General features: G+C 44.1%; 1 protein-coding gene across 1 annotated transcript in view; it reads right to left on the minus strand.

The window, feature by feature from the left end:
• The window catches only part of FREM2 (FRAS1 related extracellular matrix 2), a 796,190-nt gene that overhangs the window by 159,373 nt on the left and 612,974 nt on the right, over positions 1-23,843 (minus strand). The window contains exons 10-16 of the mRNA XM_069640403.1: positions 21,141-21,305; positions 20,864-21,046; positions 9,012-9,142; positions 8,519-8,677; positions 5,901-6,204; positions 1,737-1,868; positions 820-1,151 (exon numbers count right to left, since the gene is read on the minus strand). Coding sequence (XP_069496504.1) covers positions 820-1,151; positions 1,737-1,868; positions 5,901-6,204; positions 8,519-8,677; positions 9,012-9,142; positions 20,864-21,046; positions 21,141-21,305 — 1,406 coding nt within the window. The remainder of the gene's footprint in view (positions 1-819; positions 1,152-1,736; positions 1,869-5,900; positions 6,205-8,518; positions 8,678-9,011; positions 9,143-20,863; positions 21,047-21,140; positions 21,306-23,843) is intronic.

Below are 23,843 nucleotides of genomic sequence, written 5' to 3' on the forward strand. Positions count from 1 at the left end.
CATTAAAAATCGATAATTTCTGTTGCTCATTTGTCCCAATAGGCACCTGAGTCTTATTGATGGACACACATGGATCTATATGATGGCCATGAAAAGGTATTGATGGCAAAGGTACCCATATGTGCTCCTAGTGAATATTCCTTAGGTGACAAAAACTGTCACTGTGAACACAAGGAGTGCTTTTGAAACGTAGCATAAAAAATAACAGCTAATCCATCCAATGACGTTTCCATTTTGGTGACAAGAGAATTAGGACGACCCATATTTTTGTCTGCTAGCGTTTAAGACCCCATGGGCCTCTTCCTCTGGCCCTGAGGGACACATTGAAGCACCAGCTACTAAAAGCAAACAGCCACACAGTTCCTTAATAAAGGCACCACCTCTATAAGATCGTGTTGTTTTGTTTTATGTGAAGTGAGTGCCATTGTGTTCTTTTTTCAGTTTTATGCAAATAAAAATCATCACACTTTCAGTGTGGCTATTTGGTATTCCAACTATATATATAGTCTTTCTACTGCGCAAAACTCATCACAGATTTTTTTTTACTGCACATTTTATAACAATTATTTGCTGCAAAAAGCAGACGGCAGGTTTGGGCGAGGCACTATGGAATGGGGAGATGATGGGCAGGGGCGTGTAGTTATTGCAGTAATGAAATCTGTGGTGAAAAATAGCGCGTTAAAGACAGATAGAACCATTCCACCATTATAACATTTTATATTGGGTTACATTATGCAGAGTGCTTTGCTGCCGCTTAAGTGGTGGTCTCATTGCACTTTAAATAATAAAGTTCAGGTTGAGGCACCCTCAGCATCGTACCTGTCCATCTGTACCAATGGTGCCTCCACAATCCGTCAGGAGCTCGGACATGTCGTAATAGCTGGTGAACTCCCACAAGCAGGCTTCCAGGTTCAGATTCCGGTAGAAGCGCAAGGTGCCGGCTCCCCGAAGCGCTGTACTGTACTGGTACGGAGAGGTCTCGCCAATCACCTCGGGGTTCTTGGTGGCATCAGTAAGGAACCCATGGCGGGTTTTCACTTCATTATAATCCAGTAAATTCGAGCACTTGTGGTTTCCGACCCTTGTTCCATCAGGGCTTAGAGTGAGCTCAAAATTGGACAATTCTCTTGTGGACACAACCGGCATCATGCCTGAAGGAAATGTAAACAATACATTGAAACGATAAGAAAGAAATACATCCTACTTTAAATAATATCCAGTAATTGACATGACAACAACCATTTACCTCTATCAATTATTTTTAGTTAAATCTGAATTTACATGCATTTTTTCTCCATCCCCTTGATGTCTCGGGAGGATAGCTCAGGGCAACGTGCTCGCCTTGGAAGGAAGATGACACGGAGCAACACAGGTTCGATCCCCGCGTCCACGCTTAGAAACCTCTGGGTGTTAAGCACGTTATATATAACCTATCATATCATATCACAACCCTATCTCTTACTATAGGAAAGTCACTGGGATGTCTAAAATTAACAATGGACATGTTTACAAGTGATCCTAATAGTGTCCTAAATTGATCACTAGAATACATTTCATATGCGTTGTAAGCAAAATTAGTTAATGAAGACAAAGCCAGTATTTGAGACGAATGCCAAATGGACTTTACAATAGCGTGGAATGCTTGTGGAATAGCCCATGGTCCCCATGGCGTTATCCAACAGGTAAAATGATGATAAGTATTGCTTCTAATAGCCCAGCCTGGCATTGGAGCTCACCATCAATGTGCGGCATGGTGACGGTCAGCTTGATGAGATTAGGGTGGTCGGGGTCTTCTGGACCAGTATAGCGCAGCTTGGCAGAGAACGGCTCTGCGCCCACAACACCCGGTACCCGTGGTTGGCAAAGACCTAGGCAAAAAGTACAAACGATCAGTTTACAGTTTGAAAACCATTCTGGTGAAGCAAAGTTCTGTGCTTTATGTAACCCGGGTTAACCAAAGTAAAATATGTCAGCTGTACTCATTTTCTTAAATGAAAACAATGTAAACTGTTGTGTCGTCTGAGGAGGCCCTCTTTATTATTTATGCTCCCATTTTGGCAGAGAGTGGGTCAAGGACAGGGATTTAATGGCGATGATGAAGTCAATAGTTATTTTTCTTTCATTGTGGGCCATTATGAGTGGATCATTATGAGTAGGGCGGGTAAGGAGACCGGTGCCGGTAATCCCTTACCGCCCAATTCCGAGGTCCCTTAGCGGGAACCGTAAGGAACTTGTGATCTGACCACAGGTTCCTTAAGGGTCCGCTACGGGACCAGAGCGCTAATAACGGGCTTGCTAGTCGCGGGCCCGTTATTAGCACCCTCTCCATTCCCATTGAGCCCAATGGGGTCTCGAATGGGAATGGGGAATGGCTACCTCCAATCTCAGAATGAGGCCCATTGTTTTATATGGCATAAGTGATTTGCACTGTAATTGAAATAACAAGACGAGTTTTGTGTCAGTCAAATAATCAAAACTTAAACACATCTCAGGATTCCTGTAAATAGGTGATTTTGGTTTAATGGAACATTGTAATGAACTCTATATATTCTCTCTTGTGTGACTGGTACTTTTCAGCCGACAAAGGGGGATTCATGTAACTGAAGTTAGCAATACAGAGTTCTTTAAGGGCTTATAACGTCATGTAACAGCCCCCCCTCCGCCCCTGAGTGATAATGCCATTTAGGCATCGGTCTCCAACTTGACAAGCAAACACCTTCAATGGGGATTTGCCCCAAGGCCCAGGCTAACAAGGGTGAGTGGAATAGAGTCCAATGAGAAGTGCCTGCCCACCAGAGTCACCACTTACTGTATGCTGAAGCAGATTAAGGGCAACGGGGCTTGTGGTCAAGACTGAAAGAAGGCCAGAAATGGGTGGACCATGGAGGTAGAGCTTATGGTGGGCAGAATGAATGGGTGCCACATGTATGACAATGATGAACGGTAGGGACACTTGTGCTATCTTTTTTAAATTGTCTTTCTTCATTGTTGGAGTTGGGTTTTAGTCATTTGAATCTTGCTTACAAAGGTGTTTTGCCCAGGATCACTCAATTTGTTTTAAGTGGGAAATCCAATCTCCCCTTTCAACTACTCACCTCTTCCAAAATCTCATGATCTCACCTTGCCCCTCCAAAATTGACTGCTCTGCTTTTCCATATCCTCCAACTCTCCCAGCTACTCTGTTTATCTTCCATCAGCCCCCGCCCCCCCTCATATTTCATCCTCTGCACTCTTCCTTTTCCATCGGTAATGGTGCCTGTGCCAACGCTTGACTGATAAAGTGTACACCATAGTCACCTGAATAACAGCCTTAGGGGTGAATCCTAATTAATCATGGCCTAAGACTACATTAATTGAGCTAGAAAAAAATGGTACAAGACCAGAAAAAAAGAGTGGTACCAAGAATCAGGAAACCTAGTGTGGAAACATCAATCTACCTATCCTCCCTTCCCATCTGCCCTTCCCTTTCTCTTCCATATGCTCCCCCTTCACCTTATACCCCACAGTCACCTTCCATCAGCTCCCATTTACCACCATTCCTGTTCACGACCACTCCCATGCAGTGCTCACATCACCACCTTGTCATCTTGGCTTGGTTAGGGAAAAGCAAAGCTGATGTATTTTTTCCCTGAGAGGACTGAAGAATTAGGGCCCCAGCTCTTTCTCCATCTCTGTCCCAGCTTCAGCGCATTGCAACCATGCCACCCTGAAAACTATGACCACTCAAAGCAGAGGTGTGGGGCCTGGCATCTTGCAGTGAAAAACACCCCCCCCCCAGAATATTGCAGCATGGGATGGGACAAACGTTTGTGGCACATTTATAACTGCGTCAAGGGTGTAAGAGAACGCTTGGAGGTGGGTAGAGTCCCAGCAACTGGAACTATAGGCATTTAGAATTGTGGCTTTTTTGAAATAGCATACACTGAAAACTGAATCACTTCTAGGGCCTCACAATTTTGGCTGATAAAGCACACTGCAGCAAAATGATTTCACCAGTGTCGCACACTTTGTTTAAGTGGTGAAGCTGGGATTTGAGGCAAATCTAAAATGTAGGTACTCAACCATATCCTCAGGCTGGTAAAAATGTTTGGGTTTGAAAACCTACCATCATATTTTGTTTTACGGAGAAATCTTTAAAAGTGTACAAGTCCTTTAATAAACCAACCCGACAATGTATAAATCACCATAGAGAAATGTTGAGCAGAAAAGCATGATTGCGGCTTTATATTACCCATTCTGAATGGAAGCCTACAATTTATAGCATGCAAAATAACGTAAACCTACAAAGAATCTCCTCCAGACACGTAGGGAAATAACATGTGATGACAAAGTCATTGTTTCACACATTTTGCAGCTTGTGTGACACCATCATATCTAATCGCCCAACAAAGTACCACAACTGACATCCTCTCTCCCTGTTCCCACCACTAATTGCTTTCAAGTTGTAAATGGGCTGCTGAAGAGTCGTTAAAATGACACAGAGTTCACTGGGAGATTGTGTGCAGCCCTGGCTGTTTCAGTCTTTGAGGAGAGAGAAGCATTTTTGAGTTGAGAGAAGCAGGGCAGAGGATCAGCAAGGAGGGCCCCATCAGCATTTGCTTCTTGGCTGCCTGCTAAACGGCTTCTGACCGCTACATGGTCTGGGCTAGCAAATCTAGAAGAAGAAAAAACAGAAATGCATCCCTGCTTCCGTTTCTGATGAGAGGGGGTGAATCCCCAATGTTCCCAAGTGCCATTTTTCACTAGCGGCAGCCAACAGGTGTATTTGAACTACCGGACCATTACAACCCAATCAATCATCAAGCAGAAAAGGCTCCCAACAATTGCCATGCACCAACAAAGGGGGACACTTGTTGAAGGCTGTGCATTGTATCTGCCGATAATTCCCAGTTCTGACTCATTGTGCATTGTGTAACTCGAAGGTTCCAATGCTCATGGGGAGGTCAAATGGATCTTTCTGGGTGGGTGCCTGGAAAAGTAATATCTTCTGTAAATGGTATTTTGTTAATACCAATTATTAAAGCACTGTCGCCAAGTGTGGCACCAAACACAAATAAAAGAGTGCAAATAAAGGAAGAATCAACCAATTTGGACAGTGTAGCAATACAGGAAATTTCTTAATGGAGAATGTCATGTAAAACTATGGCATCCGCCATTTAAACCCTTGGCGGCTGCTACGTAAAATGATAGCAGCTACCATCACCATGGAATCCTATGGATTATGCCTGCCCTTTTCACATGGTAAGGTATCCCTAGGCATCAATGACTGCCCATCCTGATCAAAATTGTGATGCAGGTGGAGATGCCTGCAGATTCCCTGTGAGGGAGATGTGTCCCACTTAATCGGACCACTAATAGAGGGCGAAAGGCTGAAACATCGGAAGGGAGATATGTCACACTTAATCAGACCACTGAGGGTATGGAACAGGTCACAAATAAACGAATAGGGCTAGATGCAGAACCCAGGCAGCCCACGGGCTGACCACTGGGCACAGGGAACACTCTACCCCTGGAGGAACTCGTGGAGTGGTAATTGCTACACTCCGGAATGATGGACAAGGTAAGGGATTTGCATTTAGTGAGAACAGCAGAGGTAGGAAATGTACTGCCACTAACAAACCATACTAAAAACTCACCCTTCTGCATATATCTCTCAAACTCTGAACTAAACACAACCATACCTCTACAGCAACACAAACCGCACATACTTCACAACACCACTGAAGAGAGGGTCCCGGGAATGGAGTCGATCCCTGCAACCCAGGCGAAGAGTGAAACAAGTGTTGCAACGTGGAGACGCATTCTCATAGGCAAAGGTGGTACATTTTTCTTTCTATGATACAATTTCAATGCATCACAGGACAGCGTGTAAGCAACATTTTCATGTTTCGAATACTCACCCTCATCAGTGCTCACTATTACGATTGGGCTCATGAGCTCCAGGCCTTCGTTGCCATCAGCATTCACGGCGCGTGCAGCACACTGCACCCGGGAGCCGGCATGGAAGTAAATGGAATCCAGTGTGATCATCTTGGAGGAGGTGAAGAAGGTATCGAAATCCACCTCCCTCATGGGACTGGTCACCCCGTCAAGGCCTGCGGGGGCACTAACCAGCCAGCGGTATCTCGTCAGCGTGTCGTTGATACTCTCGCTAGCACAGATGGAGCCAGTCTTGTCATAATCCAGATATTTGGGATTGCAAGCCTGCGGAACATAGTGCATCAATGTATTAGGACATCCTGGGGCTTTGAGACAGGGGACACAATACAGATTTTGAGCAACAAGATTTGAGATCACACTAAACTTAGCAACAAGTACATCATCTTCTCCATTGTTAGTAGATAAAAGACCTCCCTTGGGCTTTGAGAAAAAAGTAATAAAGTTCCTACTGAACAGCATTTACATAGGACTTCCAGTGCGATACACTGCGTCTTCTTTGGGCTTCACTGACGTAAGTGCAATGCAACAAATAGCTAGATCTCAGAAATCTTTTCATTGCAATCACTTGCAAAATAAGATTTAGAAAGTAAGTATAATTATGGAAAAATGCTTTAATGTCAGCCTATAACTTGCGGGATGTTTTTATGTAGAATACCTTTTGCGTCATCGTGTTTTTTGCTCGGATTAGTATTTCCATAATAAATGTCGTAGAATGTATACATATTTATTTGATTTGCTTTTATTAAATGTTTCAAAAAGGCAACTTGATGATGTTGAAGAATTTTATAGACAAAAAACATCCAATGTATTATATTTAACATAGAAACGCAATTTGAGTTACTTACAATGGCGTTTATGTAAGCAACTGCGACGAATCGCAGGAATTCGTCCCTTCTCCCCAAGTGGGAGCCCCTCGCCCCCACCATGAAGCTCGGAAGGTGAACCCGCTCTGCAAAATCCTCCCAAGAGGTAGAGGCAAGTGGGACCTCACCAGGAGAACTTACCCCTGTGGGGTCAAGGACTCCCATTCCCAGGAGGAACTCCCTAGAGCACCTTGTAAAATAACACATTTAAACATTTCTGAGGATCTGTGAAGAGAAGTTCCGAATGTGTTATTAGCATCATGAAATGGAAGACTTCCTTTTTAACTCCCATTCCACTGGGAACGAAGAAGAGGATGTATGGAGGAGAAGAAAACCGCACAAAGAAAGAGAAAAAGGAAAAAACATTTTCGCAGGGGAAGCCCCATGACTGCGTCAGTCTGGAACGGGGAGCAGCTCTGGAAATTACAAAACAGCCTGCGAGTTTCAAAAGGGCAGAGATGCTGGCTTGAGAGAGAAGGTGAGGCAAGTTGCGCAGCATCCTGCAGACACGAAAGTCCGAGAGGGGCCAGGTGTGTTACGGTCGGTAACCACAAAGCCAGCAGAGTGGAGGCTGGACGTGTGGGGACACCAAAACAAATAGCGAGAAGGAAGCAGAGAATGGTGGCATGACCGCAGCAATACTGGGGTGGACCAGAGGTCCAAGTAACTATGCCAAAACTGTCTTGAGGACAAGCTAATACCCGAGAGCCCAGATCCCCACCCACGATGAACGGAAGGGAGAGAGGCTGGCGAAAGAGCAAGAGATGCCACATTGGGAAGAGGAAAAGCTGATCCTCAACAAACAAAAACCATGGCGATGTGAGCCCTAAGAAGAACAGAAGGTCTTAGGGATAACAGGAGACCCGGGGGAGTGAATGATAACAAGTGCTACTGGAACAGTCATACTCGTCACACTGAAGAGAGAGAGAACATAACTAGAGTGAATGAGAATCATTACTGGAATGCTCATACTCGCCACAGTCAAGAGAGAAAACATAACAGGAAGGAATGAGAATCATTACTGGAATGCTCATACTCGCCACAGTCAAGAGAGAGAAAACATAACAAGAAGGAATGAGAATCATTACTGGAATGCTCATACTCGCCACAGTCAAGAGAGAGAAAACATAACAATAAGGAATGAGAATCATTACTGGAATGCTCATACTCGTCACAGTAAAAGAAAACAGACATAACAAGAGTCTGTAAGAACCATTGTTGGACTCATACTTGTAGTCTAGAAGAACGTGTTGTACAGTCAATACAAAGAGAAGGGAAAGAGAATTGTTCTGGGAATGATCCCATTCATAAAAATTCAAACCAGGTAGACCGAAGTGAGGAAAAGGAAACCTGAGAACAAACTTGAACTTGTAAAAAGAGATCCAGATAAAGCACAAAATAAAGCAAATGAAATATTCAAGAAAATAGGAAATAGCCCAGAAGGAAAAGATTATTCTCAGATAAGTTTATCAGGGGAGGAGAAAAAGATCAATCCCTATAGGAAAGGATCAGAGAAGAATCAAAAGTCTAAGACAACAATCAATGAACTGTATGAACTGATAAAGGTAATCACCAGAGACTATCTGAAAATCATATATTGAGAAGTGCTTGACCAATTGAATACATCATATCACATATTTAAAGCCAGAGTTATAGGTGGGGGTTGTTCTCATAATTGTAATATGTTCCTGTCACACTTTGACTTCTATACTTACAGTGATACAGGCAACTGGGTAGCCAGCAACAGGTCCTGGGTTCTCTTTGAGCCTTGACGTGTCATCATATATCAAAAGCGAGACCACTTGTGGTACGGAAGGGAATGTGACATCCGCCATGCTGTTCATCTCCTCAATATACACAATGGCCTTTGTCATCTGTCCAGCATAAAAAGAAACAAACAGTCGCAGAACCACATCTTTTTAGACCCACTGTAAAATGTACTATGAAAAGCAAAATGGCAGGTCTGATCCTATCATGGTGTTTAGCAAAAGACTAACTTTGTAGATAATGAGATATGTAACAATTCTTCCAAGTGGTATTGCTGGTAAGCTCTCACTATTATCAGCCATACATAAACTTGGACAATAAACAACCCCATTTTCTGGAGAAGCCTTGACCTTCCATTTTGACTAGATAGGCAGTTGTATAATTCATTTCTATTGGAATGAGGCAATAGTTGGCATCTCATCATTCTCAACGCTGGATCACCTGTATCTCGGCCACCATGTTCTCATCGGGCTTCAGATGAACAGTAAAAGCTTCTCTCATTTCCCTCGCTCCATCATACAGAACCTCAACCTCCACCAGGTGTTGAGTCTCGCCCTCCTTAAACTCAATTTCTAAAAATACAAAACAACATCATTTAAACACATGAATGATGAGATCCCACTGTCCTAAACAGAACACACTCACTAACGGAACACTACTGAAATATGTGAATATTCTCTGATGTCTGTAGTGTAATAGAAATGGTGGTGAAGGGTGGGTTGTATGTTGTGGTCTTAAATACTGGAATCTCTGGCCAGGCTTCCGCTTCATGTGCTTCCAAAATTCTGTTTAGATGAGGCATAGTTCTGCTTGCTTCCTTCTCCTGCTATTATAACATATTCTATACATCAGTGCATTGCCCTACAAGTGGCCATAAGATCCCTTCAGGTGGCATGTCTGAGCTCTTTAAATATCTATAATTAAAAGGTTGTGTGTGGCTTCCATGGCCATTGGCAACTATTTGTATTTTGAAATGCTGTATCTTTTTGCTGTGATATCATGGCAGAGAAATATGGCTTTCATAATCCTCTGCCATGATGTCACCACGAGCAGAGACATACATTTCCTCAGCCTACCAAGGTTCTTGGGTTCCTAAGCAAACATCAGCTGCCCCGTCACAACGAGAGCCACACTTCTTACAGTTAAAACTATGTGGCTCCTGCCATGGGACCTGCAGACGTAATAAATTTCAGAAGCACGGCTCCTGTTCTATCAATGAACTGCACTGGGACGAAGAGGGGTAGTAGAGCCGAGGGAGGTGAGATGGATTGCAGGGGACCAGAATGCTGGAGGGGCATACACAACCTAACATTATATATGGTAGCTAGCAACTCTTGAGGTTCCAAGTAACAGAGAACTCGTGTTGTGTCGCTCGTAACCCATAGGTCAAATTCCTCCTCGTAGTTTACAGCTACACATCTATAACTCTATGGTAAATAAACGCCTGAAGGAACCTTTGTGCAACTCTTTTTTTTCACAGATATTGAGACTGGCGAATTGGGAAAATAAAATATTGCCTCTAATCTGTGCAATGATCCATAATATCTCAATTAGGTTCTAGAAAGAAAAATAACTATGACTGCCGACTATCTCAGCAAAGGTGGACTTTCATCAAAACATCTTTAGATTTGTGTTTTTCTCAGTGGTACACCGATAAAAGATGCACGTTCATATCAGTCGGATATTGCCATCTTGTATAACCCAGCTTGAAACAGGAGGGATTTTTTTGGTACTGATAACCAACTTGTGATTCAACCTTTCAGTCAGAATAGAGGTGTATCTTGATTTGGAATCTTCACTGGTGTTTTACTTGGACACAACTACCCATTTCTGACAGGTTGCGAAAGGGCCAATATGCTCAGGGCTTGATTGTGACTCTCTATAGGGACAAAGGTGCATTTTCTGAGATACTGTTTTTGGAAAATTGTACAGATATCCCCAAAGTTCCTTTCCCTTTGCACAGAGACAGAGCTGCATATCAAGGTGCACAATGTGATGTTTCTGAGGTTGGATTACAATTAAGTCCATAAGTGTCTTAGATGTCTAACATTTTGTCAGCTTGAAGGGCACACAATAACCACAATGGACCTGTTAACCTAATAGTATTTAATGAAGGACAACCGGTGTTACTGAGGTTTCAATGGAAATCTCTGGGATGTTGATGCTTAAACAATTTATGAAAGGGTTTATGAAATCATGGGGACCTTTTAGTCACCAAATGTACATGGGCACCCCTAATTTGCAACTTTCAAATACATTTTGTGCAACCACAATATTTTCCTAAGCCCAATCCGTCCTCTTCATCTTTGAATGGACTTTAATAATCCATATATACACAATGTACAAGCCAACAGATAATTCAAGACATTCAAAAACTACATTGATCTACCCTGACCAAAATAACCTTCTATCAGTTGACTACCAACCCATATCGCACACCCGGGCCTGGGTTCTCCAGTACCAAGCCCACCGATGGGCGATTTTAATCAGGCAGTGACGTCAAATGACCTAAGTGTAATACATGAACTACTAAGTTAGGCACATTTTGAAGCATTATTTGCCTTTAGCATTCAATGCCAACTGCATAACAGCAGGTCAGTAGTAGCATATGGTGATCAAACCGCTGTGTAAGAAGATTCAATCCAACACTACAGTCTGGGATACTGAATGGAAACCCTTATTGATATATCTTTATGTCCAGTTCATGAGTTCTGGATGACTACCCCTATATAACACCCCTCTCTTAGAATCCCCCTGACCCCACTGAGCCAAGAAGTAGTTCTGTTTTGCAAGTTTAAAAGGTTTATTTGAGAATTTAAACAATATATATATATCACACTTTATAATAAATTAATATCTGATAGTACACTTAGACATATGATGTTGATCAACAATGGGTAATCTGACACTAGCACACTTCTTTACCATCAATGAGGAGTTAGTATAGGATGGATAAAGTAGCAAAATACTTTTATGATTTCAAGGGAAAAGCAATGAGGAATAAAATGCAGTACAGAAATACTTGATATGATTTTAGCAAAAGATAATATAATCACTTTTTCTCTGGCAATTCACCCCCCTCCACTATGCAATGTAAGACATGGAAGTAGATGGAAAGAGGAGCACACAGTTCTCAGGAATGCAATCAAATACAATATGAAATTCAGTTCACCCCAGCAAGCTTAGACCACAGATAGAAGTTTAAAACACAGGCCCAAAGTGCTTTTAAAAGGTGATGGCAATGAAGTGAGAAATATGCTGAAAATTGTTTTAATTCCCTTTAGGAGGTTCAGGGGGAGTGGTAGCTACTTGGGATAAGTTCAGGATCACTTTAGCAATGATTCAGAGATGGTGATTAAGAGGCAAACGAATTTTTAGCAAGGAAAGAAATGACTGCTGATGGTTACACGTGGCTGGATTTTTAACCAAATCGCAAATCGCGGTAAAATTGGCGAGTGCGTGAATCATGATTACGGCAAAAGTAGCAAGTCGGTTCTAGGCTTGTTGGAAAGCTTAGATTCTAAGCTTTCAGAGGAAAGTTAAGCCAAGTTCCTAGCCCAAACGGTTCCAGAGATACGGACGATTAAATAAAGGTAGTTTTTCGGATTTAAAGTAAACTCAAAATGACAGGTGACAGCTTGCAGCTTCAGAATTGACAAGTGACAACTTCTAGGAGGCAGTTCTGGTTAGATTAAAATAGTTTGGACTAGATTATTTTAAACTAAGAGCTTATTTCTGTCACAATCTGACCTAAGTACTCACAATATATTTTGGAAGGACTGGACCTCGTCGCGGATCTGATCAATCAGGCTAGCGGCACTTCACAGCGATCTGGTCTCTGGGTCTGCGGTTCTGCACGGTCTGGTCTGGTACTGGTCTGGTCTGTCCGGATACAGCGGTCTCTGCACGGCTCCTGGATCTCTGCACTGGTCCTGGCAAAAGTTCTTGGCAAGGGATTCAAGCAGCTCGCCCGGCTGTGAGTAGCTTGCAATGATTTGAGGCCTGCTGCAGAGAACTCAGCTTGTGGTTTTAGGCCTCTGATTTAGGTTCTAAAGTATAAGTCCTAGGTTCTGGAGTATGTAGCTGGAGTCAGTCTGGAACTGGTATCTTCTGGATGTTGTGTGGTCCGGCAAAACGCTCAGCAGCAACTGGATTTGAATGTCTCTACCTGTCCCAGCAGTCTCTTTTTATGTGTTTTGAAAATGGGTGTGTGCCTGGGCCTAGCTAAGCCTGCCCCTCTCTACTTGTCATTGGCCCAATTCTCCCCTCTCCCATGATTGGGGGAAGGAAATGTGAGTCAGAGTGATGCTGTAGGTTTTATGGGTCAGAGGATCCTCCCCTGGTCAGTTTGCCCACAAATCTATATTTGATTCAAATACATCCTTCCCAGATATACAATTTGTTGAAATTACATGTGCACATTATATATTCCTTATGGTCCATGCTTGTCCGCCTCTGATCTTCCTGGGGGCTTGCATTCAGAAATGGCAACATTTTGCGCTTTTTAACTGGTTTTGCAATATCGGACACTTACCCAAAATTATACACATGTGCGCAAGGAGTATGGACATTAATTGATGAAGTGTCAGATTTTTAACATGCAGACATTTGGAGTGACAACCTCTTTTCCGCTCGTAACCCCCCCCAGATCATACCACCGGGTCCTAAAACCTCTTAAAATGTGGGCAGAAAAATCACAAGAATTATGGTATCATTTAGATAATTTTGACAAGTCCGCACCATGAGTTATACATCTTTCTTAAAATCATATTCTGGCCAACAGGGGTGTGTCTTCCCAGGTCACATGGTGGAGAAACCAGTCTATCCACTTTCTTTAAGCTCAGCCTGTCCTCAGAGGGGGCTGCCCCTCCCCGTTTCTGCCAAGAGGAAGCCACTTTTACGACGCCCCCAATATAACATTTGCCTGAGTCCAGGACAGGCCTTTGTTCAACTCCCTGTAGCTGCTCCACCCCTAATCTAATCAGAGAGGTGACAACTCCTTTTGGCAAGGGGAAGAGTGGCTGAGCAGGTTTTAACTCCTGTGGGGGTAGATGTCAGGCAGAATTCAGTTTCATTAAGCCAGGTTTCAGATAAAATGTCACTTTTTGTCCCCCAGTTTAAGTAAATACAATTTTTACATATGCAGCTAGAATGCTGATTCTAAGTTCAAAACTATGACATTTTAACAGTTACAACCTATGTGACACTCAAAAGTAGGTCACTCAGTTAATTTAAACATTTCGATTTTGGTGGTTTTAATCCAGTTTCAGTTAGGCTGCTGACATGCATAGCTCAGCCAGTTTTGTTATGAACATTGTTTTGGGCTCTTCATCTTCCCAGATTTTGTATGCACACATACTTCATTCTGCCAGATGTCCGCTGGTGTTCAGTGAGATTTTTGGATGTGTTGCAATGTTTGAAAATAGGCATTTTGAGCTGGCATTCAGAGAAACCAAAGGTAATTTTAAAGCGTTTTTGAGCTAACAGGCGCTGCTGTTTTACCTTTGGCACCCATTCCACTCATGGCACCCTGGCCCATCATGCTCGCACTGGTGGGTGGCAAGTTAGGCAGCCATTTTGGTGTACGCACAAACTGCGTGGTTTTCCTGGATTCTGGCGCACATGTGGGCTTTTTGGCCATCTTGGATTTTCTAAGCCCACAGCACCAAATGTTGCAGCATGATAGCTCAAACGTGGGTCAGGACACCCAACAGCTGATACCATTTGAGATCGGAAGCAGGATCTCTTCGTTCTGAATAAAACATGGCCTAATCAACCCCATAAGAAGATAATAGACCATCTAATTTTGGTGAATTATTACATCACCCAAAAGAACCAAGAAAATAAATCTGGAGGTGGGGTGGCATTGACTCACAATAAAAAGATGCTGACAAACGATGAAAGTGTCAGAACTACTTCATTGGACTCCTTGCCATAAACATCCACATTTTTCTGCAAACCTGCTGATACAACTCACTGCAAAATGTCACATTCTTCGTATACAAGTATTCTCTGATGGTGCCTCACACACATCATGCTCTGTGGAGTGCCTCAAGGCTCCTGCACCTCCCCCACTCTCTACAGCATCTTTACACACCCCCTCTTTCTCATCCTTGATGCCATGGGTATCTCTTACACCAACTATGCTGACGATACCCAGATCCTCTTCACACTCACAGACAACTATGACACAGACTCCACAGCTCTTAACAACATCTATAACACCATCCAGACATGGATGGGTGTCAATGGACTCTACCTCAACTCCGACAAGACAGAACTCCTGCTGGTAGGAGCCACTGACACACTCAAAAATCTTGACACTCAGTTTAGCCACTTCTCCATAGACTCAATCAAAATCCCAGTATCTGACACAGTGAAAACTCTCGGAGTCTATCTGGATTCCAACCTATCCATGGCCAGACAAGTTAATGCAATCGCCGCTTCAGCAGCGTATCATGCAAAATTCATTAATGCGGCTAGGCCTTTTCTCTCCAAAGAGAACTGCACCAACATAGCCAGAGTGATCACCGGTTCTAGCTTGGACTACTGTAATGTACTCTTCTTAGGGACATCCACAAAAAATCTGGAAAAACTGCAAGTAATCCAGAACAGTGCTCTGCATGCAGCCCAATGTATCTCCAAAAGAGAACACATCACGGCTGCCAGAAAATCAGCCCGCTGGCTCCCAATAAAGGAGAGGGTTATATTCAAAGCCCTGACACTTACCCATAAATGCATCCACCTCTCCGCACCTGCCTACCTATCGCAGAGAATCCACCCCTTTACCTCCACGAGGCCAACAAGAACACCCTATGCAAACATGCTCACTGTGCCCAGGGTAAAAAGAGCAGGAGGCGCTAGCTTCCCCTACCTTAATTCCCTACACTGGAATGTCCTTCCTACAACCCTTCGCTCTGAGGATTCACTCATTGCCTTCCGCAAAGCCATGAAAACCACCCTCTTCGCCTGATCAACACCACAGTCCCCTTATGTGACTGCTTACCTCATCTCCTGTTAACCCGCATATGTACTTGTAACCTATAATGTATTAATGTAAACCATGTAAAAATGTATAACCTACCTGTACCTTCCCTGTAACCAAGCTCCTCTCAAGTAACAGCGCCACAATGCCCGCGGGCTGCTTGTGCGCTACACAAATGTAAATAAATAAATAAATATCTGAGGATAACAGCACTTTACCGGATCGTCTGACTACAGGCATGCCAGCCCTCGTTACCACCACCGGCATTGCTGGTGGCGGTAACAACTGTAAATCCCTTCATGGAGTCCTATGGGACACCATGAATGGGGATCACACCTGTAATCCAGCGGCAATGCCGGTGCCGGAAACAGTATCCACATTTGCAGGTATCCTGGCGGCTCTACCGTCAGTATACCGGTAGTGTTGTGGCTACATGGCTCCGTTTTGACTTTCCTTTAATTTACTTTCAATTTTACTTGGTTCCTTTACTGGCTCAGACATTATAATCGGGCCGCTGGCGTTTGACTGGACGCTTTAATTTACAATGTGGTTTCAGCATTCAGCTTACCTCTTAAAATATGTTTTATTCTGCTTTTTCGTTTTTTAAATGTAATTATATTTTATTTCCTTTTAACTGACGCTGCGGTCAGTACGAGGTTGCCTGGCATCCTAGCTTGCATAGGGCTCGTTCCTGTTGCAAGTCTGTTTTATTTACAGACACGCACTTTGCTGCGTGTTTCCTCACTCCACCTCGACCGTGCAGGGTGATTGACTCCTGCTAATATTCTGTGTAATATCAGTGCGCCTCCATTCCGGAAGCGCAGTGGATGGGTGCAGCGCAAGCACCTTATCCCGGCCAAAGCCCGGCCAAAGTCAGGCCCATCTGCGCTCATCCGCGCTGCAGACGGGCTTTGGACCAGTATGTCTGGTAAAAACATGTCGTTTCTGACACGTTGCAATCTGGTAGATATGGCTTGTTTGAGTACACCATTTCCCCCGGGTTGGCTGCAGGATCCAGAGGCTGCAATGACGTTCTCTGCACTCCCACAACATCAGGTGAAGTGTGTGGTATTTAACGCTTTTTACAGGACAATTCACCATGCTTGGTGTTTGTCACTGAAACCTGGCTTAAAGTGGCTTCTGCTCCCATTTTGGTACATGCTCTGCCCCCGGAGTACTGTATGCTCAGACTGGATAGGGTCCCTTCTCCTTTAGAGGGTGGGATCACGCTTATATACCATTCTAATTTTGAATTTTCTATGGTTCCACTGCACCATACTTTCAATATTGAGGCATTACTGCTTTGTGTTGTAATTTCCCCCTCTTTTACTTTCCATTGCCTACTGGTCTATCGTCCCCCCGGCCCGGACTACGGTTTCTGCCATGCCACATCAGAGGTGGTTGCAGAATTTAGGCTGCGGTTTGGGACTTTGAGAGTCCTTGGGGATTTTAATCTTCATCCTAACCATCCTAGTGATGCTCAGGCGAACCATTTTGTTTCCACCCTTTCGGGCCTGGATCGGGTCAGATAGTGATGGGCCCCACTTATTGTTTGGGCAATACCCTTGATTTAATCTGTGCCCCCTCCTTACAGCTCATGCTTTCCCCTACTCTGCCAGTTATTTGGTCTGGCCATTTTGTCATTCCTTTTTTGGTGAATGTTTCTTCTATTTCCCAGCCTTTTGTACTACCCCGTCCCCCTTCATGGCACTGGTGTAAGAACAAATACTCAGATATCTCTTCAGGCATTTTACATCTACTGCCCGTGGCCTATCCTTGTGGTTTTTGTCCATTTTGTCCGCTTTGACGGCTACAGCTAACTGCTTAGCTCCAGTCCATAAGAGCCATGGTTTTCCGCTGACCTTGGTAAGCTTTGACTCACCCGTAGGCAAGCAGAGCGTAAGTGTCACATTGCCTCCTGTCCTATGGCTCGGCTATCTTTAGATAAAGTTACTGCTATTTACCAATGTTCCATTATGGCAGCTAAATGCACGTAATTTGCTTCCCGTGTGGAAGCTGCAGTGAACTCCCCTAAGGAGTTATTCAAATTAGTCCACTACACTGTCACCTCCTGTAGACCCTTTGGGGTTGAGTCTTCCTGTTCTTGGCTGGTCCACCTTCCCAGCCTTCTCGGAGTCTGGATCCTATCCAACTCAGCATCCTTAAGGCTAAAACTCCTTGTATTGCATCTTCCCTCAAGTCTGCTGTTAATCTATCATTTTCTAATGCTCACATACCAGCTTCACTTAAACATGCCTTGATCATTACTCCTTTAAAAAAACGAACTTGGATTCTACTATTCCTTGTCATTTTAGGCCTATCTCTCTTCTCTCTTTTTCTATGAAACTTCTTGAAGCTTTGGTCACTCCTCCTCCGTGCTCCTTCTTGGAGGACTCTGGTGTTCTTGACCCTTTCCAGTCCGGGTTTCGACCTGGCCGGGTAACAGAATCGGTCCTGGTGTCTGGCTGATGATTTGGCCCAGATTGTGGATCAGGGCGGTATCGGGGTCCTGATCCTGCTGGACCTCTCTGCCGCATTTGACACTGTTGACCACGGTATTAAGTTTTCTGCCTCACTGTCTATGCAGGAACAGATTAGTGCATTCTGCTAGGCAGTTCAATATAAACTGTACATTCTTCACAAGGTCCTGCCTTATCTTCCTTCCTGCTTCACCCTGTGTTTTTATCCTCTCTCACATCGGGTTCACTTGACTACTGCAACAGCTTGTTTCTCACACAGCTTCCTTTTCTCCTCCAGCGGTTGCAGGTCCTCAAAAACTCGGCTGCCAGGCTGGCCGTTGGAGCTGCCCATTTTTCTTCAGCCTCTTTGGTCTTGAACAGTTTGCACTGGTTGGTGGTGGCTAAACGAGTCAAGTTCCAGGCTTTGTGTATGGTCCATCGGGCCTTCTATGGGACGTGGCCTGAATATCTGCAGACCAAATTTAGACATTACATTCCTTCCTGCCCTCTTCGTTCTTCTACCTCTCTGTGGATTGCGGTGCCTCAGTTTAAATATTGCTGTGTGGGTGGTCGCTCGTTTTCAGTCACAGCAGCCTTGCTTTGTAATGCCCTCCCTCTGTCTCTTCGTGAGATGACTGATCATCTTTCCTCTAGGCGGGCTCTGAAGACCTTTCTGTTTTCTAACTGAACTTCCTTTGCCCTTTTGGCTCTGGCTCTGTGTTCAGTTTCGTACCCCTTAGCGTCATGATGCCCTTTCTGGTGAAGGTGCGCTTTACAAATGCAGGTAACAATATACCAACAACAAGGGTGGAGCACACAGCCCACCTTGGGCTCTTTGCTTAAAACACAACAGATGAGGAAGATGTACACAAATGCACCAATCAGGCCAACACCACCTACCAGAGGCTCAAACACTCAGAGCAAATATGAAGTGAAAGAATTCTACGATTTAGTTAAAGATGCAGCCACTCCAATACCGCCCAATCAGACCCCCCCCCCACTGAAAGGAAAAGTGGGGTGAATCTGTGGAAAAATATAGCAGAACAGCCCCTAATAGCAGCCATAACTACCCACCTCGCATAAAGCATAATGATGAATGGAGTGCAATTCCCCCTCACTCTGGCACTTTGGGAAGAAAATAAAACAACTCTATAAAAGAGTCCAGTTTTTCTGGAGATTCCAGTCTGTCTAATCATTTGAACCATCAAGAGTTAGAAGCAGGTCGTCCCTGGCACCTCACACGATAAAGGACTCATTGCAAGAAGGAAAATTTCTTATAGCCTGAAAACCTAAAGGTTTCACTATTCTTTAAAAGACCCATCACTGATCGAAACATGAAACGTGTTCACGATGTTATGGGCCTCTCCTCTCTAACAGAATCCATTGATATTTGTGTTACCAACTCTCACAGACAAAAAATTGTTGCGATTACATGGCAGGGTTCCATCTAGAGTCTATTGCACTGATAACCGTTCAAACTGTTGATGATACCCTGCACACAATGGGCACGACAGAAGCCTTGCTGCCTACACTTCTAGATCAGGATCTGTTCCACAACAGCCAAGTTCCACGCAAGGTTTTCAGGATATCCACACAGAATGCAATCAAATGAAGTGACGTTAGCTATTGGCATAGTGAGTGGCTGGAGACATAGGGCCTGATTCATGAAAGTGTTTTATAATAGTGCAATCCCATAGGAAAACGTTCTGTGAATCAGGGCCACAGTGTAGTGGGGTCCAGGGGACTGACATTGGAGAGCCTTGTTTAACCCACCAGAAGTGTTAAATGCTGATGAATAAGTCCCATAAAATAACCGGTGCATCTTTGAAACAGAATGCATATCTTAGATCGTTTTTACTGTAAAATAAACCAAAAATGAACCATTGTAGGCATAACCCAATGGCACATTGACCTCCATTGGGAAGTACTGAGCTTCAGGAAGAGAAATGTTACTGTGTAAAAGAGATGAGAGTGAAGCAGGGTAGAGCTGTGTGCAATAGTGGGGCAGTATTACTAGGCGGTGTACAGATAAGTGTTTGTTTGTAAATCTGGAATGTTTTAAGTTCTCTCTGAAAGATGGAATCAGAGTTCCATACCTAGGAGGCACTGCCCAAGAGGTGTGGATGGAGAGTTTGTTCTTTCAAGCTCAGTATGTATATGCAAAAGTTCTGCAGGCTTCTTTCTTGTGCAAGATGCACAAGAAAGAGAGGTGGCAAGAGAAAGGGGGGGGGGGTGGGGGGAGAGAGAGAGAGAGAGAGAGAGAGACAGACATTGATTGAAAGAAAGGGAGACAAAAAGAATGGAAAGAAGGGAGGGCAAAGAAACATAAAAGCATAATATGGGTATGTGCTGTGGGCTATGTGTACCCCTTAAATAAATTACCCGGCTTGGATCATTACAATCCATTTCATTCAATGTTGCGTTGACACTGTTGTGAACATAGCACTGGGGCACAGAATACAGCCTCTGATGGTATGAAAACTGCTCAGGCTATAACCATGTCAGTGCAAAGAAGCTTTGTACCGTGACACAGACTGGTGCAAACTCAACAAGCCATCGTCAACTAGCCCAGAACTGATTGCCGTTCGTGTGGTGGGGCCCAAGCTACTTAAGACAAGCACATATTCACACTGGATTCTTTGATCTTTGTCATAAACGTCCTCTGTCTTGGCTATAGCATTTGTATACACATTTGGGCTGTGTTAAGAAGTGCGTTTTCATGTGCACTGTTTGAATGATGCAACGTTGAATAGCTGGCATTGCAGCTCTACCTTGTGAATGGACGTTCACAGACCCATAGGATATGTGAGCAGGGAGTAAGGAGAGAATGGGAGCGTGTCGTTCCTTACCTTCTGACACCGGGTGATAGTCCTCCCCGGAGGTGGCCGAGCCGTCCTTTGTGTGGACCCTCACAATGGAAACCTTTGACGTGTCTCCCAGGCGAAGGACTGGAATTTTCACCAGCACGATCTGCCCGGGCTCCTTGGGTTCGCTCACACTGAACTTGGTCTCTCCAAACTTAATGATGGCCCCTGTGAAGACAAAGACAGGGCTTTAGGGCACGCGTGCCAAGAGCATCTAACTCTCCCAGTGGCAACATCCGGTTACAGGCTGGTGGGGACTTACTGTCTGCGTCGTCTTTGATTTTGATCAGCGTTTCGTTCTGTTCCCCAATGGAGGCTCCGAACGGGGAGTCGCTTTTCGGGGTTCCCAGCACGAGGCGCAGCTCCTCCTCTTCCTCGTGGACATTGTCATCGACCAGCACCAGGATGCAGGGTTTTTCCCTTTCACCTAAAGCCATCGCACACACACACATTTACCAGAAAGCCTTTGCAGACAACTTTTATTTAATATGTAATTTCTATTTTTCTATTTTAGGTGGCAATGCTTCCTATTCAGACATTCTTACTGAAAGCTCAAGGGAAAACAACACTAGCATTGCAGGCACTTAAGGTATTCACAGAATGGATTAGACCTAGGAAGTAGCCATGCCATTAACTACACTTTGACCCTTGAGTTTCCATATATTTATAGGGGACATGATGATCGGGCCTCTTGATGACCAGTCGGTGGTAAAGCAGCCAATTGACCACCAAATTAATTTACTGTGACCACCAAATTAATTTACTGCGACCACCAAATTAATTTACTGCAACCACCAAATTCATTTACTGTTGCCACCATTCAGTCCCACATAATCCTGTGGATTAGCCACAGGTTTATGAGTTATGGCCCGATTGTGTTTGCCCCCATTTTTGGCATCCATAGGACTCCAGAGTGATATTTTGTGGATTTACAGTGAGCAGTAATACAGCATCACAAATCAAATCAGTTTGCTTGAGGTAAATCGTCCACTTTGCCACCAGAAATCATAGTACAGTGGTAATGTGGCAGAAATGTGGAAGTGATAGATTTACCCCCATTTTTTATCACATCGCTGTACTCGTAATGAGGCCCATATTTCCCTGTTGCTAAGACTTCAGTTCTCTCCTATCATGACTGGTGGTGGGTGAAATAGTTGCCGGCAGATAGAAATTGGTGGAATCCACCCACAATCGCAGTGTTACGGTGAAGTGAAATTCCCATGAATTCGAGGCACTTCACACAGTACAAAGAATTTAGTGCTTCTTAAGTGACTAAAATGCATACCCTAATTAGGCAAATGAATACACGCCCAAAGGAAAAATCATCAAATGCAAAAAAATCCAACATTGTTGCACCATGGGCAGAGGGGTGGGGTTTTCTCCCAATACGCCATTATGTTCGTGGTCCGAAATGTGGCTGTTTCACTAATCCCTAATCACTACCAACTAATAAGTCCTTCCAGTGCTGAAAAGTGAACTGATCAAAAATGTATTTAAGAAAGTAATTTGGTCCAGCTGGGCACATAATCAGTCTCCTTGGCTCGCCTTCTTTCCTAACAGTCTACCACAGCACCCATCTACTAACCAGATCTCCATGCGTCGCTAGCAGGGTCTTAGCCACCCCTCCTTACCTTTGTTCTGGCTAAATTGCACACACACATTCTAAAAATCCTCCTTTCAACTCTCATACCTCGGACTTCAGTTCTCCCAGGGCATTCACTGAACAGCGCGTTGAGGCCATTTGGCACTATAAACATGCCATATAACATAACCATACAATTAGCTTGTTCATGCTTAATTATGACTAACATGAACGGTCATAAGAACAAAGATGGAAGCCATAAGTGCATTGAAGTTAATGGGGAAGCAAGACGAACTTCAGAATAAAGGGAAAGGCTAACAGTGTGATTCAGTTAAAGCAACCAGAGCTTCCAGCGCAGACCCAGTGCACAGCCTCGTCACTGACAAGAAGAGACGGAAAGTTTCCAGTTTACAAAGGGGATACGATACCTGCGAGGAACATAGCCTAAAATTCTCATAATTACAAGCAGGCGCACTTCATTTCATGGCCCCTACACATGTGATCTGAAGGAACGGGACAGAGCCTATTAATCTGAGTTAGATGGAGGAAAGCTGTTCCCATCAAACCAGAGGAAGAAAGATACAATTATTACATAGGTAAAAAGCTGAATGTTCTGTCTCAGGGCTTAGGTGATCAGAGATGGCAATTTATTGGGAACACACAACACCTTCTTGAGCGTTCCCATGGCCTTGAACAGTTTCACTCAGCTTGGTAGCTGTCCAGGGTCCCAAGGCTGAGAAGACCTGTTCTGTCCAATCCTTAGCTACCTTTCATGTTAAGCACACTATGTTGGAGTGGCCATTTAATTTCCTGCTAACCTGCAACTTTATATTTGGTACTCTTAGAGGTGGGCCTAGGAGGAGCCACCAGGTATGGCTACCAAATGGTTATACTAACCCCTATGTATTACATATATAGTCTTCCATAATGAACCAATTCCCTTCCCAAATAGGTTTTGTGGGATGCAACTTGTTTTGTGACGTCACAGACAGTTAAAATGGTGTGACACACATTTGGAGGAGGAGAACTCTTGGACCATTATGCTGTTCTAGTGTGATGCCTGTAACTATGATTGATTCCGTTCTTGCAGCGGGGATTTTGGTGGGGCCCAGGTACCATCTCTTGTTAGTAATCGGCGTAGCTGCTAAGAGTGCCCCTGCCCTTCCATTACACAGCAAAGGGTACAAGACACACAGGGAGAATCGAAGGAACTTCTTGCTTCCTTATCTCTACCCTGCTGTTCAGTGATGTGCATGAGACTCAAAGGGATGCTTTGGAGGACCTACCTCCTCGTTAACCACTTCTCTATTATGCAGCAATGGGTAGGAGTCTCAGAGGGAGGATTGGAGGACCTTCCTGCTCCATGATCTCTCTTCTGCTATG

The sequence above is a fragment of the Ambystoma mexicanum genome, chromosome 7q (assembly GCF_040938575.1).
Source record: "Ambystoma mexicanum isolate Mex_15411 chromosome 7q, UKY_AmexF1_1, whole genome shotgun sequence".
In the NCBI taxonomy this organism is placed as follows: domain Eukaryota; kingdom Metazoa; phylum Chordata; class Amphibia; order Caudata; family Ambystomatidae; genus Ambystoma; species Ambystoma mexicanum.